The sequence below is a fragment of the Balearica regulorum genome, chromosome 1, assembly GCF_011004875.1.
Source record: "Balearica regulorum gibbericeps isolate bBalReg1 chromosome 1, bBalReg1.pri, whole genome shotgun sequence".
NCBI classification, from domain to species: Eukaryota; Metazoa; Chordata; class Aves; order Gruiformes; family Gruidae; genus Balearica; species Balearica regulorum.
The window spans coordinates 88,201,751-88,218,573 of record NC_046184.1 but is presented as its reverse complement, the minus strand read 5'-3'; the positions used below and the strand labels follow the sequence as shown (position 1 = coordinate 88,218,573).

Sequence of the window (16,823 nt, the reverse complement as noted above, 5' to 3'; positions counted from 1 at the left end):
TGTCTGCTCTGGAGTATCCCAAACAGGATGAATATAAAAACATACACTTTCTGTGTCACGTTTCAAGATAGAGTACTGCAGTCAGCCCTGGGCTGTGGAGTGTCCTCAAGAGCTTGAGATCCAGTGGACCATGAAACCTGTCTCAGAAAGATGAGATGTGGCATTACGTTTTATATAACACACTGTGCTCTGTAATTGGCTTTTTTAATGCATGTGTAGAAACACTGAATTACTTGCAAGAGAGAATGGTATTGCTGTGGCATTCAGGAGACTGATTTTATTGGTGCGTTTCTCTATTTTTTTGCCTAAAACAACTGGGGTTTTGGAAGTCAAGTGTGAATGCAAATGTACTTGGCACTATAGGTCTCCAGTACGGGGAGAAGAGAGAGATGAGGCCAAGGAAGGCTACTCGATAAAATCGAGAGGAGACTCATCTTTCCGTGGGGCAGGACCGCCTTTCCCACTCAGACACACTGGGTTGCTTTATTGTTGAGGTGCTGAGGAACGTTTAATGAAGGCTGAGAAGCCTGTTTAAGTCTAGGAGTCACTAAAGATCAACAGCTTCTACAGTCTAATCTGCATTATCATTAATCCAGTTAACAACTGTTTTAACAATTAGCTCTGTTACTAGCTCAGTCCATTAAGGTCATTAAAACTCTCTCTGCTTCAATTTAATCCCTCAGGTTGCTACTTCTAGTAGGCAAGTATCCTTATATCCTGTGTTATGGTAACTAATGATCCAGGTCTGTGGTAGCTACTCGGCCTCCTCTTTGTGTCTTTAATGATTCAGGAGAGAAATGCCTTTAGGTGCTGTCGTAAACAGTCCTCTAAATCTTGAAAATCAATGAGAAATGAAAGGAAGTTAATTATAATTTGTACTGACAGCGCTGCCTATTACTTAGGTTGCTAAGTATTTCCCTTACGTGAGCTTGGATTGTTTGTGGAGGGCAGGCATATGAATTGCTCTGTGGATTTTGTTCGGTTCAAAACTTTGTCAAATACTTACTTTATGCTGAGTTTTACCCATTCTATGCATCTGACTAAATCGCTTAGGAAAATTTAATCCAAAACCAGTTTGGCCATATTGAAGAATGGGCTAATGAAAAAATGGAAGAGGAGACCAGAGAAATGTATATTCCTTTGCCTGTGTTCTGAATGACAGGTTATGCTGTGAAAAGATCTTCCATCTCTCTGGCTTGAAACAGGAAATTAATCCAGTGACCAGGGCTCCAATTAAGAAGCAGAATTAGCTGATCCAAGAGCATGGGGCAGAGAGGCACAGGAGGGGGGGAGAGGCTGAGAGCGGAAAAAGCAACCCAGGAAAAGAAGGATGGATAGCGAAGTCTGAGAAGTGAGAGAAGCCGAGGCTGAGAAAGCAGGACTAGGTAGACCAAGACTTGCTAGCAAGGAGACCAGGAACATCAGAGTGGGGAAAAGCCAGGAACTGGTATGGGAGCAGATGGGAAGAGCTGGGTAGGAAACCTCAGGCTTGGGGCTGGCAGGTAGGATAGCAGGTGTCCACAAAGCACATCTCTTCCAAGAAGCTAGAGCAGGACCCAAGGTGTTCCCTTCGCATCCTCCCTTTGTTGCCAGGAAGCAAGCTGGGAAGGCATCCTGCTCCTCCTGCAGCACTAGCAGGTTGTCATCTTCTCTTTGTTGAGTCAAATGTCAGAGGCCCGTGCGGAACTGAGGGCTCCAGGTCTGCAGATTAACCATATGGCTGTCGGCACATCACACGGCAGGAGGCATTTGTCCGGCTTCCTGTTGGTAGGAACCTAGGAAACTCCTGTCCTTTCCTCAGGGTCTTAGTACTCTCTTCTTAACATCAAAATGAAGTGCTCAGGGTTAGGGAATGCTGAAATTAAAGTGTCTTATGCATCCCGTAACTTTTTCTCTGCGACATAATTTTTTTTCCCCACAAAACATGTGCTTTGCTCAGTGAGAGAGAGAAGTTATGTGCATATAATGCATTCTGTCTGGCTTGCTGCAGAAGAAGGAAAAACGTGCAGTGTGACTGAGAGTCAGGGAATTGTTTGAAGAAAGTGACTGTAGCAGCCACAAGAACATGATCTGATCCTGCAGTCCCGCTGAGTTTCTGTGTGGTGTTGGACTAGACATTTTGAGCTAAACTTTTCAAAGGCTGTCATTAGCTGTTGTGCCTAACTCGTTTGAGATGCCAGGTTCTAGAGCCTGGAAGAAGATTGGTAAAAATACTGCACACTCTTTTCTGTAACAGAAGTTTCAGAAAAGCATTTCTTAGGCATTTCAAATCCAGTACTGCTCAAATCAGCAGATACTTCTGAAATTGTGCCATCTGTGCCTTTGCTCACTCGCCGTGTAATGGTAATAATGCTACTTCTAAAAGAAGGTCGTGGGAGATTTTGAAAATAAATTAGCTTAATGTTTTGTGACGCAGTCAAGAATAAAGAATTGGATGAGGATGAAGGCTGGAGAAATAAAAAGGAGCTGGAAAATTATAGTATAAAGTACAGTGTCATGCACCTAGCATCTACTGCAAATGTCTCTGTAAGTGTGGAGTTATCAACTGGAAACTACAAAGGAAGGAGGAAGAAAGATCTGGGAGCATCTTGTGATAACTGAGGCAGCACTTTCATGATCTGTCATACTGTGATCTTAGAAGGTCTCAATGGCTATCAGAGAAGCACTAGTGCTGTTGGGCTTATGGGAGAACTTGTCTGGACACTTGTATATACTTTCAGCTTATAGCAGAAAGATGAGAGCAAACTGAAGAAAGTGCCCAGTGAGACTGAAGAGCATGGTTGGAGGAAAGAGTGCCCAGTTTTAAAAGGCAGACAAAAATGTATGGCTTATTGAGCCTTGCAAAATGAAGGTGGAGGGGTGGGTAAGACAGCAGTTTGTAAGTATACCTGAAGGATTAACAGCAGGATGGAAGCTAGCTGAGCTGAGGTACAGTTTTTGGCACAACAGTAAATAAATTTGACATGAATGGGAATAAGTTTAGGTTGAAAATAACACAGTTTGTGAGTATCAGAATAGTGAGAGTCTGGGGCAGTATCCCAAAGGACAGAGTGGAAGGAAGACACCTTGTTGGGCTGGAGATGAGGCTTGAATCCTTTGAGAAGGGAGTGAGCAGGACCTGGGCTCAGACTCAGGAGGCTATGGCCAGTTAAATGTGTTAAGGATAGCAGATGCAGCATGCACTGTTGGACATCATGCGTGCAGTGCGCGTGGGTGGTTGACCTTTTCCTTCTCTCGAGTGAAATCAAGTCATTAGGAATTAGCTTTAAATATTCTGTCCCTATACTTCAGAGCTTGAGCTGCTTTAATCTCAGTATGCCTTGGGGAGCCAGATTACCAGCGTATCTGCCCTGGAGAGTCTGGGAGCAGATGAGATCTCCTTCAGATGGCTGGTTTTTAACGTGCAGCCAGAGAGGTCTGTTGAGTGGCTGAGCATGTGTGGAAAGGAGGGGATGTATGCGCTCTCCATTAGCATTTCCAAGATGCAGGAAAGTCTCATGTCTTTCTGCTCCAGGATGTCTACTTGTCCTGCTTTATGCAGCATATTTGAATGGAAAACTATCAGTTGTATAAGGGCTGAAGGAAGAAATACATTGTCGGAGTGGGAACGTTGGCATTCTCAGCCTTTGGATGGCTTCCACTTCATGTTTGTTGCATGCAATTTGTATCTTTAAGGAACATGTGTCATTGCTGATGTGATGTGCCATGTCGTAAAAGCTCTGGTGACATTTTGTGACCTCTTCAAGCCTATCGAAAGAGGTTTGCAGCATATAAATGCCATCTGCCATGGCAAAGCAACTTCCCAGTTCTCTAATCACATACGCCTCTTATGAAATGCTGCATCACCTCGAAAAAAATCAGCATATTAATGGAGGAAGCTTGTCATTTCACTCATTCCCAGATTCTTTACATAATTCATCTATTAACTTTTTTTTTTTCTTATTAAGAACCCTGAGGGGTGGAAGTTGCAGCAAATCCATGATAGCTTTAGGAGTTCCGTTTCATTAGAGCTGTATTTACTTTCTGATTTTTTGGTACTCTGAATTGGAACCATTCTCCCTACAATCTTAATCTTTTGCAAATACTCGTGGGGTTCACAGATGGAAGCATGAAAAGTCTGAGCTGTCTCAGGAACATGTAACAGGACTTTTGGAGGGGGGTGTAAAAAGAGGAGAGTTTTCCTCATTAACCTGTGTTTGTTCGCTTTGTCCATTATGGGAACTGAGATGTGCTAATTATTTTAAATTGATTCAACTTGTTTGCCAGTTTGTCACACCGATAGCCTCAGATGTGGGATAAGGAGACCAAACTTTGGCTTCAATTTTTGCTAGGCTGACAGCTTATATAATATACAGTTTCTGAATCAGTAGGGGCAATTTTTGCAGCCTGAAAAAATAAGCAGTGTTTCATGCTTGGATGGGAGAGAAGAACATTTTATCCACTTATCCTTTACTTTGCATACTGCTGTTGTTGGGTGCTCTAGCTTTTACGTGTAGATAAGACAGACTTTCTAAAGAGAGTGTTTATTGCAGGAAATGTGTACATATTACAGGCCACATACAACACATTAATTTATGACTAACTATGAGCAAAAGCTACTTTAGACGGTACTGAGGTAGAAAACTGTATCTCTGCAGAATGTGATGAGAGGCAACAGATCTACCTGTCATAAACAGTGCTTTTGTATGTTTTCCAAGGAGCATGCAAGCATTGTCTAGCCCTCACAGCCATCAGTGAAAAAGTTAGGTCTGTTTTTATCACTGTCTTACAGGCAGAGAAAGAGGTACGCTGAAAAATGAAGTGACAAGACTAGCAAATCTGTGTAAGCAGTAAAACAAGACACCAGAAGCCCTGGCTTGCCAGCCTGTCTCATTACATCATGCCCGTGTGCCCTGGGCAAACCCCATTCTTTCGACTGCGTTTGTACATAGCATCGGTGATATAGTAGGCTTCAATACTGATTCTAATACTGGTTTTTATACATAAGCTTATCATTTCCTTGATATGACCTATCCTCAGGCTCCCTGTTAGTAAAAAGACCTTTTCCTTTCTTCACTGGGGTGTTGAGAGATGATGCTAGGTGTGTATAGTTGTCACAGAAGGCTAAATTAAAAAAATTGCACAGGGACAAAAGAAATCGAGAAGCTCATGAGCATCACTCTGGATGTAAGCGTTCTGAGGAGGCAGAGGTACGTTCTCGGTCCAGCACTCGCAAGGATAAGTTGTTACTCTGTGCTGCTCCCCTCACAGTGGACCATATGGTGAGGTCCTACTGTGCATGTGCTGGCCTAAGGGCCCTGCTCGCAGATGGAGCGATGACACTGAAAAGCCTGCTGTGCAGGAGTTCAGTAGGTTTTTTGTAAATGCATTGCCCTGCAGCCTTTCAGTCGCCTTTATGTTTGACCTGTTTTTATAGATCCTGATGAGGTCTGTAAAACAAGCTTATTCTTAACTGCCATTCATAGAATTCTTATCTTGCCATTCTTAATTTTAAGAAGTTAATATGGGGGTTAGGTGGGATAAATGTTTGCATTTGCTGCTCTGCAGTAATGACTATTTTGGATGTTGTGGCCCTGAAACAGAAAGAGTAGCCATCTTTTTTGCATGAGTTGCAGTGAGAATGGTTATACTAGCAGTTACTACAGAGTGGTCGATGCAGTGTAAAACTAAACCCTGCTTCATTGTGAAATTAGCCTGTGATACCAGTGCAAGCACCTGAAAGAGACGATATTTGAACTCCTGAGAGTATATTGTGGGGCTTTTTATCACAGCTCAGTCGTAGCTGACATTTGAAATGTGCAGCAAGAAAGAGGGAGTGAGATTAGGCGATGTCTTGGTACTGCAGCCCATCTGGGCTTTTCAGAGCGAGAAACTGTACCCTACTGGCTATCACTGGATGGCATCAAAATGCTTGCTTTTTTGTCTGCTTAAATAATAACCAGGTACGCTGTGTGTGGGAAGGGATTGTTGGGGAGAAAAGCATCAAGCTAAGAAAACAGCAAAGCACTGCTATTTAAAAGGCTGTATAAAGAGTCGGGCCTGTTGCTTTTCTTCCAATGCTTAGCAACTTTTTTCATTTTAGGAACTTTCCGCTGTACTTTCTGCGAGACTGAAGTGGAAGAAGATGAGTCGGCGATGCCCAAAAAGGATGCAAGGACACTCGTGGCAAGATTTAATGAGCAGATTGAGCCCATCTATGCCCTGCTTCGTGAGACAGAAGACGTTAACTTAGCCTATGAAATTCTCGAGCCAGAACCCACAGAGATTCCTGCCCTGAAGCAGAGGTGGGAACGTGCCTGGTGTTCTCTCGCTGCGCTGCTTCCTTGTAGTGCGTTTGTCTGCTCTCAGGCTTTCCCAAACCTTCTGCAGCCTCTGGCTGCATGGAGGGACTTAGTTGTTCAGCACCAACTGTGCAAGCAACTGACAGATTCCCCAAGGAATGTGGAGTTTATAAGAACACAAAGGGCCATACCCATTTTTTTTCTAAACAAGGCAGATGACTATTCTTCTGGTCATGTAGAAACTACATGTAGTTTTCTGTGGGGTGGGGTACTCGAATTACCTGCTACTTGTTGTGCTGCAGCTGGTATATATATACACCAAGCCCTTGCCCCAGTCTTTAAGAAATGCAAACTGCAGCCATTTGGCAAAGCTCTGAAGGTGCCATCTACACTGTCTTCTTTCTCTCAAACCCTTATCTTTCATCTATTCCTTTTACTTCTACCCAGCTTTTGAAACTAGGCTATCTGCATTCTACGCTTTGCGTTCTAGTTTGAACACATTACTTGTAATAAGGGTATTTTTTTCTTCTGATTTTCTCCTACTTGTTACACACCTCTTCTTTCTGGGAGGAGACCATGTTATAGTCAAAAACTCTTTAAAATGTTCCTACCCATGGGAAATGACACTCTCTTTCAGAACATTCCTAGCTGTACAAAAACAGATGATGTTTAAATAATGTAGAAAGATGTGGGGAGCTGTCAGTTTTGTCAGCTGTGGTGAAATGTGATGCAATTCCCTGTGTTTAAAAAAAATGAATTAAACACATGGGGTGGGGGAAGACACATACCACGAGGGGAAGCATTCCCACAGTGCCTTGGGGTGCTTGGCTTTAGTTAATGGGAGAGGAAGCAGGATACTCTTTTTTTTCTCTCAGGCTAACCTTGAGAAAGAATGTTCCTCTCATATTCATGCTAGACAGTTTCTGATTAGTATAATAAAAAATTCTTTGTCTATTCATAGTCTTTTTCTAGCCAAGAAGATAGCTAATTTTCTTCATCATTCTGATAGAAAATTAGAAGCAATATAGAGAGGGGAAGAGATTTTTCCAAGGTCACTCAATATGCCTTTGGTGATATGGAGAGTCTTTGAAGCCTTTATGGCCAAGCTGAATCACTAGCCTTTGCTTTAAAAACCCTTTTCTGTAGTTTGCGTAGTAGAACTGGGATAACCCCACCAAAAAGAGAGTAGTTTCTCAGTCTTCCCCTTCTGTGCGCAGGAAGTTATCACAGCAGAAGCCTGGTGCAGTCCCACGATTAAATAGCAGCACCCACTTACTTGACTCTTAAATACTTAAAAAACATTGTAAATGATTAATTACTTTGTGCAAGGAATGACAAAATAAATAGGCGACTTTTTAAATGCTTACTTGAACACAACTTGCTTCAGTACGTATAATGATTTAATTATTTATTGACTCTTATTAATTCAAAGCAGTTAATTGCATGAAAGCGCTGCTGTGAGATTATTTTTTTTTGAAAGTGCCAAACCCTAGGTTATTTATTTCCTCCATTTTATGGAGTCTTGAGTGTCTGAAATCATTGACAAAACTGACATTTGGTGATTCTGAAACAAACAGAAAAGGTCACCAAGTGCCTGCGTTGTCTCTTTGCCACCGACGCAGGCAACTTCGTGTGTTTTGAGGAGAGTTACAGCTCTAAGCGACCACACTGACATTGCGTAACTATCATTCACCTGCCACAGGAAATTGGGCAGATCTTTATTTATATCTTTCTAGGAGGCTGTTAATTTTCTTAATCTTGGCAGAGCATGAATTAGCCCCACAGGTTTCAAAATAAACCTGCTTTACCTAAGCCCTTTTCTGAGGTTTTCTAAAACAGATGGATTTTAATATCCTCTCCATTTTCTTATGTCAAAATTGCATGATTTTATATAACAGAAATTTCACAGAATTAATTTTCTGTGGTCATGCTATCAAGGAGTATGAGTTGTCTGTTGTGAAGTCGAAGCTCTTAAGAGCAGCTAAGTGAAAAAGTGCTTTATTTCAAACACAGCACAAAAAGAGTTATCCCCATTATGCAAGACCTTTTCTTAATAGTCTGGGTAGGATTGAGATGAAAATTTCAAGTTGTTTCCCCATTGCACAGTGTGGTTTCTGTGGGCCATACCTCAGCTATGTCAAGGATTATTTATGTTGCCTTTAAAGGCAGCTAACCACTCATTAAGGGATTTCCGTCAGGGTAAAGCAACTGATGGGTAACACAACAAACGTAGCCACATCTGGGCCACTGAGCTGCCACAGTTCCTGGTTGCAGGATGGCCATGCAAAGTCTAGACCTAGGTGGGGAAAAAGCCGATCTCGGATCTGAGAAAGAAAGATTTAAGAGCGCGCTCCCTTCATCTGCTCTGTGCTGCCCGTAAGGCAGCTGGCGCATCTGGCCTTTTGCTGGTGCCTGATCCATGGTCTTTAATCCCATACTTTGGAATGGGGTTGCTGAACAGTAAGATCTCTTCCAGCAGTTAGCTGTATTCCCCTGGTCACGTAGTCTTGAGGGGCTGCTGACTCCTACCAACAGCGTTGCTGAAGATGCAGTTCCACAAACAAAGAAGTAAATTGAGACATGTTTGCAAAGCTCACTGGGGTCTGAAAGTAGACAGAAAGTGTCTAGATGGTTCCACCTAAGTGTGGGACATTGCAGTAGATGACTTAAAGTAGTTAGTACCGTAGGTGTCTCTTTAGAATTGTTACTTTCATTTTTGAAATGTTCCTGACGTCATGGAATAAGTGTTTTGCTGCTAAATGATACCGTGTAGGAAAAAAAAGTCCATTTCAGGCACACTTACGGGGACCTCTGTGCAAAAAGTATTATTAGGCAGTTCCTGGCACTACTGAGTATTTAGCTGTCACGCTGCAGTTGTGGGGAGGGAGAGCTTGGGGGAGAGCTGCATTGTGTATCTTGTGAGGAAAGTGGATTACATAAAATCGTCAGGGAAACGCTAGTTAGAGATTTCTATTGTGTGGGAAGCAGAGTGGTGCTTTTCACAGAACACATGCCTGTCTTGGAGAGCTGAAAGGTACCAACACTTGAAGTAATGCGTTGGGAAGAAGGTCTCTGTGTGGTTCCTTAGGTTACATAAGCAATATATGTGCATGAGTCTTCTGCCCCAAAATTCAAGGCTGCTGTGAAGCTCTCCTAGTGGGGCTGGCTGCAGGAGACAACCGGTTAGCGTGTGGACGCATGCTAACATGGATGCTGTGAAGTATTTTGCTAACAGACCCCAGGAAACTCACTGTTGGGAGGCTGTGAGTAGCCCTCAATCCAAACTGCAGCTGAACACACCAATATTTTTTATCTGGGGAAGAGAGATGATCACCAACCTGCATATTTTCCCCTCACTGTTTACCCCTAAAAATCCAGTAGAATTAGCTCATCAAGCAGTGGTTAAGTCCTTGCTGAATTAAAAAATTGCCTATTACTCAGGTCTTCTCCAACTGCAACCTTATTTTAAGCTTCTCGGTCAGGGGAACGGTCGTTGGGTAGATAGCAGTGACTGAACCGTGCTCACTGACAGTTTCTGTCAACTCAGCTGGCAGCAGAGCAGGGACACTGTGAGTACCTTGCTGGATTTGCTCTGGACAAGAGGAGGAGTCCAGACAGGTCTGTTACCTGTGAAAAGCCTTAGGTACCATGGGCAGTCAGATGACTGAAATTATATGGCTGAGGGTGGGTGCAGTCTGCTGTGGATCTGTTTCTCTGAGAAGGTGAAATATGGTTTTGAAGTAGAGGAACGGTCACGTTTGGCTTTCCCCACCCAGACAGCAGTGAGTTTCCAGTCAGCTGCTTTCTCTGATCAGTGCATATGTAGCAGCACAGGCCAGAGAGAGTATTTTAGGCTTATTGCCATCGCTATGCAGAAAATACTCCACCTGATGTCCTCTTTCTATCAGATCCAAGCAAGAATGTTTCTTTTCTCCATCAGTCTCCTGAGCTAGAAAGGACCCTGGAGGAAAATATGCTGGCTGCAGCACCTCTCAGAAAAAACGAGTAGGGCTAGGCTTTGCCTGCCGTACCCTTCACATCAGTCATCGCCTTTCTTTCTCTAGCTTTTCCACAATGAAGACAGTTCCATCTTGCCTCCTCCCACACACCATCACCACGCAAAGCCCTTTGTCCAGCCCTAGTCCTCTGGTTTGAAGGTCCCTCTCATCTTTTCTTCTCTTCTGCCTGGACTCTGCAGTCCTCCCAGGGCTGTGTCTGTTGATAGTACAGATCTCCTGTGTGACACAGGAGATGTGACTTACATGGCCATTGTCACTCACAATTCAAGCAAAGGTTTGAACTGTGTTTTTCATGGTGAGTTAACTCCTTCACAAGTCCTGTGATTGATAGGGGTTCACAGATCTGAGCATGCTGGGTCTCTGGGCCTATTAGCTGACTTTTTTAATGCACTGTAGGGTTGCTGTGAAAAGGCCAAAAAGAGGCTTTTCCAAATACCAGGTTACTGTTCAACTATGTTTTGCTGCTGTGACTTTTATTTCAGGGTATTCTAGGATTTTGTGTTTGTTTTTACATGAGTGCATCAGCAGCTTTAGTGCTGTCTCTTCTTTTCATTGTCTGTGGTGGAAGTTGCCATGGCCTCATGTAGACCCATTAGAGACCCCTAAGTTCCCCAAGCCAGGAAGCTGGTGTAGAAATTGCTGGCACCATGTGTTAGAAGTCAGAATGCAAGTTCTCAGTGCAGATCATGGGAGATAACTAATCATAGTTTAAGTGTTGCAATGCTGGACGAGGAAGGGCTTGTTCTGAGAGCTCTGCTTTTATCTCTTTGATTTTTACATAGCAAGGAGCGTGCCGCTGGTACTGGTTCAGGGACAGCAGCTGGCCTTGCAGGTGGACACCATCGGGAAGCATGGACTACTAAAGGACCGTCATATGAGGACTTGTATACCCAGAATGTTGTCATCAGCATGGAGGACCAGGATGATCTTAACCGGTCTGCAAGTGAAGGAAAACCAGCCAGAGAGAGACCAATTTGGCTACGGGAGAGCACGGTGCAGGGGGCTTATGACCCTGATGAAATCAAAGATGGTAAGAAAATTCACAGAGCAGAAGTACTGCTCTGCTTACACAATGCTCTTAGAGTGCTTTCAAAAATATGTTCCCCCGTGTGTGTACAGCTGCTGCTCCCTACACTCCAGATTTTGTCTTTTCCCCTCTGCTGTGCAAAGCAGCTGTGTGTAGGTAGATGTAAAAAACCCTGGTTTATTAGATCGAGGATTGAAATCCAGGCCAGTAAAGCTGAGTTACCCACAAAATTAATTGTGCTTCTAAAATGCTAATTAGTTATCTTTTACATCTTCCACCTTGAGAGTTTATTGCTTTTGAATAAAGATCTTTCAGTCTTATCTAGACTTATCTTATTAGGTCACTGCTGAAAAATAACATTTATTAACATTCGGGCAATCCGAAGCCTACCAAATCTATGGGTAGTGGTTTTGTGCTCCCAGCTGCCTTATTGCCAATTGTTTTTCAAAATGTGTTTTATATGAAGAAGATGTCAGAAATAAAACTTCTGGAAGTACAGTAGGAAGGTCTGTCACCATGGCAGGTGAGTCTTCATTGCTTTCTGTTTGTTTCTCATTATCTTTGCTTTTATTTTCATTCATGTTGGGGTCAGGGTGCCCATAGACAATAGTCAAGATCTTGTAACCACTAGTAGAAACACTCTGCTTTGCTAAGTGTGCTATTTAAGCTTACACACTAAAAATAGGAAATAGAGACCTTCTATGATTTTTACAAGAGTGAATCAATAGATGCAATCTTCCAAGTCACCTGAGGATTATAGAATGAAACTGTTGATGCCCCAGGAAGAGAAAATGGCAAAAGGGCAAACAGAAGATGTGTAAGCATGAGATCCTGGAACCAGTGCAATGCTCAGGAGAGGAGTGGAGTATGTAAGTATAGCAGAAGTGAAGAAAATGGATGTGAAATAAGGGCCTGAAGATATCTAATGGTCTTGTTTGCATGTAACGCCTCTCAAGCATATGGATCCCAAAACTTTTTCCAAACAGATTAAACAAAGTGAGGTGATTGAAACAACCTCCTCCTGCAGTCTGTAGCAGATATTGTTGTTACTCACTGGCCATGGTGAGTTCTCACCCCGTCTTTCTGCTAGACCTTCAATTCACCTGTAGTTTTAAATTGCCTCCTTGAGATTACTTTTGTTGTACACAACATAAATGTTTCTCAGATGCCACTGAAGGACATGGATGGGGAGTATATCTCCCAACAGCACGATGGCATCACTGCTTAACCTCCACCTCTACTGGAGATGGAAGAGGGCGCTTGTGGAAATAGCCTGAAATTGCTGCTGCAGCACATTTCTATAGCTCTTGGATGACATAAACAGGGAGGAAGGAAACTCGGGACTGTTGACAGAAAAGGTTCACAGCTTCGATCTGACAGGAGCAGTTCTCACAAGCAAGAGACAGCCCCTGAGCCACAAAGTCAGACTTTGTGGAGCTACCCCAGGCTGTGGTTGCTTCACAGCTCTCAGTGTGATGAGCTATGAAATGATCTCACAGAGATTCTCTCCAATAGCCTCTTATGCTCTACAGTCACAAGCAACAAGCTGAGTGCAGGGCTGCCAACACAACGCCTTCATTCTTCCTTTATTTCAAGAATGTTGCCAGGGCATTAATAATAGTAGTTGCAGCCATCACCCATAACTGCAGCTTCATATACGATAAAAACATGAGTCCAGTGAGGTTAGAGGTGGGTCTTTTGGCCTTTATTTTACCACAGGAAAGGAGTGACCACAAAGTCCCCTGGCTTTTAGTGCTAAATGCAGAACTTAATTCCTTAGTTCACCTGTTTCTCAGCATTTTTTTCATCTCAAGTTGAAAAAAGTAACCAGTGCATTTTTGTCCCTGGGGGACAGGCTTGGGCACCAACTGCCTAGATGTGGTGCTGAAATCATGAGGGTCCAGGTCTTGGAGAAGCAGGCAAGTGGCATTAATGTATGAAGGCAGAATGCTGTCACCTCAGCTCCGGCAATTGTTCATAGGGAGCGCCTTTAGGTGCAAGAGAGAAAGTTCGCCATGGGGAGTCTGTCCTACTTTTTAGGCCTTGTTTTTACATAAGGTTCTCTGTATTTCATTTTTTATTCTAGTTTTTTTCTTTTTTTTTTCCCCCATACTGCCTGTAGGTTTATTGGTGCTAGGTGGACTCACAGTCCTCTCATCGAATGTAGGATCAGGAGATGTTTTCTGCAGAATGCCACTTTTTAAACAGAATTCTACCTTTTGAATCTGTGAACTGCAGACACCCTGCCTACCCAAGCCCTGTGAAACTCTCCCAGCTATTGTACAGCCAAGCTGACTGAAAGAGGAGCACAGGCTGTGTGTCTGTCAGCTGGGAAACTGCAGTCCCCTTCAAATAAGAGGTCCAGGTAGGGAGCCAGAGAGACTGGCTGGGCTGCATTTCAGCTTGGAGCTGTCTTAATGCAGCCTTCCACGCTGTGCTGTGCAGCTTGGCTGCAGGCTGTAAGCTGCATCTGCTTCATGAGATAGATCCCGCTCAATACCACCACCATGTTCCTGTAGTGAGCTTTTCCCCTTCCTGCCTGATAGGTGCACCTTTGAGCTTAACAGACACGGCTACTTTGAATGTTGTTTTATAACACATGGTTTCCGTATACTCCCTGTCTGCCTGGATTCATCTGCTTGTCCTTATAGACGGGGAGCTCAGCAGGGCCTGGTTTTGGGTCTGTATTTATGGTCTGTGCTGGCAACACCCCGTGGTCTCTGTCGTCACTGCGAGTCCTCCAGGCTGTGGTCACACAACCTGGAAACAAATGGACAAAAAGGAAACAGTCTGTCCTCGTTCACTTGTGAAACAGCACCGAGATACTTGCTGTATCTCTGACAAGTGTCATCATTAGGTGCACAGTCTGGGTATCTGGAAGCCCAGATTTAGGTCCCAAGGACTGCCTTCTGCTCCACAGTAAGGAAAGTACATCAGCCCAGCTGAGGGGCACCTGAGCTGGACATCTCCCTGGGGGAGGTCTTTTCCAGGTGCCTGCCCATCACGTGTTTGTTGTTTTCTCTTGCGATGTGCTCGTGGCCAAGGCTCCCAGCTGGGAGCCACAGTGACTCCAGGCCTCCCAGCTCCTAGGAAATGTCAATATTTGCTCTGCTGTTATGAGAAAAAACATAACTGTCTCTGTCTTTTAAGGGAGAGGAGGAGCTGGCATAGAGAAAGGATTTCACTTGGCCAAGTGTGCTCAGGGGCAGTAATTAATACAGGTCCAGAAAGCCTTCAGAACCATCACCCTGATCTCTGCGAGGAAACAATCATTCCCTTGTGTTTCTTTGCAGGGGCCCGGGATCTGGATGCCTTCCAGGAGCGTGAGGAGGGCCGGGCAGCTCTGGATGATAACGAGGAGGTGATGCGTGCCCTGCTTATCCACGAGAAGAAGACACCTTCTGCTTCAGCAGTCACCGTCGGAGGTGCCGCTCCTCTCTCTGGCGCCAACGCTAGCGACTCCGAGAGCGAGACAAGTGAGTCGGAGGAGGAATCCCCTCCCCGCCCTCCCGCCACAACCACCACAACATATGGGCTGGAAGATGAGGAGGAGGATGAAGAGTTTGAGGTGGTGGCAGAAGATCCCACTGTTACAGTGGCTGGGCGTCCACACTCGTACAGCCAAGTGAGCCAGCGCCCTGAGCTGGTAGCCCAGATGACGCCAGAGGAAAAAGAGGTTTACATAGCCATGGGGCGACGCATGTTTGAGGACATGTTTGATTAACTGCCTCCTGCCATGGCATTTTTTAAAAAGTGACTTTTTAAGCCAGAGACCCCCTAGTAAAACAGAAGACTGAAGCGCATTTTTCCTCCCCTGTGCGCAGGGACGCTGGGGCTCGGGACAGCTAATCTCAGGCATCTTGCTCACCAGAGCAGGGGAGCAGGAAGGCTGCATGTGCCAAAACAGGTAGGGGAGGACAAGTCTCAGAAGTGAGGATGCTTGCAAAGTAAAAATCTGCTTCAGGGTGCCCTGCACAGGCACTGCTTTAACCTTCTCCAAGGCCCAAGCAGCTGCTCCCCCCCCACTCCCTCCTGATTGCTTTGAGTTGATTTTTGTTGCAGATCCTAGTGAAGTCCATGTCCCTGCCCTCAGAGGATGTAAGGGCTCCACAGTCTGATCAGAGTGCTCTGCAGAGGAGGGTGTAAGTAACATTACAGTTGCCTGTGCTCAGTGAGGGGAGAGGAGAGAGGAGCACTTGTCTGCTGATGACGGCAAGCTTGGGCAGGGCTCGTGGCTGACCTCCTGCCAGCAGCCACTGGCCACTGTAGTGGCTATTTCTAAGCAGGCCTATGGGCAGCAACGTTTTCTTGACTTATCAGGAGATATATTCATTTTCCAGTATTGCTGCCTGTTGCTTCTGCCTAGCCCTGTCCAAACTCCAGTGTTGCAGACGGTTCACAGTGGGCAGGGCTGCAGCCAGGCAGTGCCAGAGAAATAGCATAGCTAGTTTTTATTTGCAGTCACACCAGGGTTGTATCATTTTAAGAGGAATTATGCAATTTTGAATTCTGCTTTGGCACACTCTTTTACCATAGAAAAACATTTATCAGTGCCTACAGAGAAATACCATCTTTTTAATGTTTTTCTCTTTCAACTGAAAATGTTGGGGTTTAAAATTGTTATGTTTTCCTATCCAGTACTACAATAAAACAAAACGGTAAAAGAATTTTGTGTTCCAGAGGGTAGGGGCAGTATTACGTGCTGTTCCATTTACATGGGCAGCACGAATTTGCTGTTCACTGAGACTGTAAATCTGTTTTATGCTAACTATGCTTTCTGTGTTCTGCTAACCTTGTAATGCCTCCTTTGTGGTTTTATTTTCAGCTTCTTGATATTTTGACTCCCCTCTTTTTTTAAAATAGTGTTTTAAATTTGCTTTTAAGTCATTTTAAAGAATAAACACACAGAAACTTCTCCCCTTTGTCATCTTCTAATTTGTCATGTGCCTAGTTGGGAACGTTCTTTGCTTATCATTTTGATTTACTCAATTCAAGAAAAAAACCCAACATTTGAGGCTCTGCTTTGAGGGAAGGACTATTTGAAATCCCACTGCACACTGTTTCTCCTCACCTGAGCTTCCTTGAATGCCTCCTGGAATCTCCTGCACTTCCATGAAGGATGTTTCATTACATGTGGTGCTGTGAGAGGCCCTTTTCGATCAGCACTTCCATTCCTTTCCTCCTTCCTCAAGGGAAGCGTAGGCTGATGGTGGATGTCTAACAGACACCATATTGCTGGTTAAAATGGTACTCTCGTGTAGACAGACTTCCAGGATCTGGTATCAAGCTTCTAGATATCAAGCCACAGAGCTGGTAACTCAGATTCAGTGATCAGCTAACAGAAAAAAAGCACTGTACCAATTCTGGCTAGATTTCATCTGGTTGAATTCAAGGCTGACACTGGAGAAAAGCAGGTAGATTTACAAGGAGCCAGAGACAGAAAATGAGCGCTAATCCTGAATACAGTACAACTACTCCTGCTTGTAATTCACCAGT

General features: G+C 44.2%; 1 protein-coding gene across 3 annotated transcripts in view; it reads left to right on the top strand.

Moving 5' to 3' along the window:
- GTF2E1 (general transcription factor IIE subunit 1) overlaps nucleotides 1–16,242 on the top strand; it is a 55,540-nt gene extending 39,298 nt beyond the window's left edge. For all 3 annotated transcript variants that reach the window (XM_075764863.1, XM_075764848.1, XM_075764857.1), the window contains 3 exons: nucleotides 6,083–6,284; nucleotides 11,083–11,330; nucleotides 14,621–16,242. In XM_075764863.1, coding sequence (XP_075620978.1) covers nucleotides 6,083–6,284; nucleotides 11,083–11,330; nucleotides 14,621–15,051 — 881 coding nt within the window. In that variant the 3' untranslated portion in view covers nucleotides 15,052–16,242. The remainder of the gene's footprint in view (nucleotides 1–6,082; nucleotides 6,285–11,082; nucleotides 11,331–14,620) is intronic.
- Nucleotides 16,243–16,823: the final 581 nt, after the last annotated feature.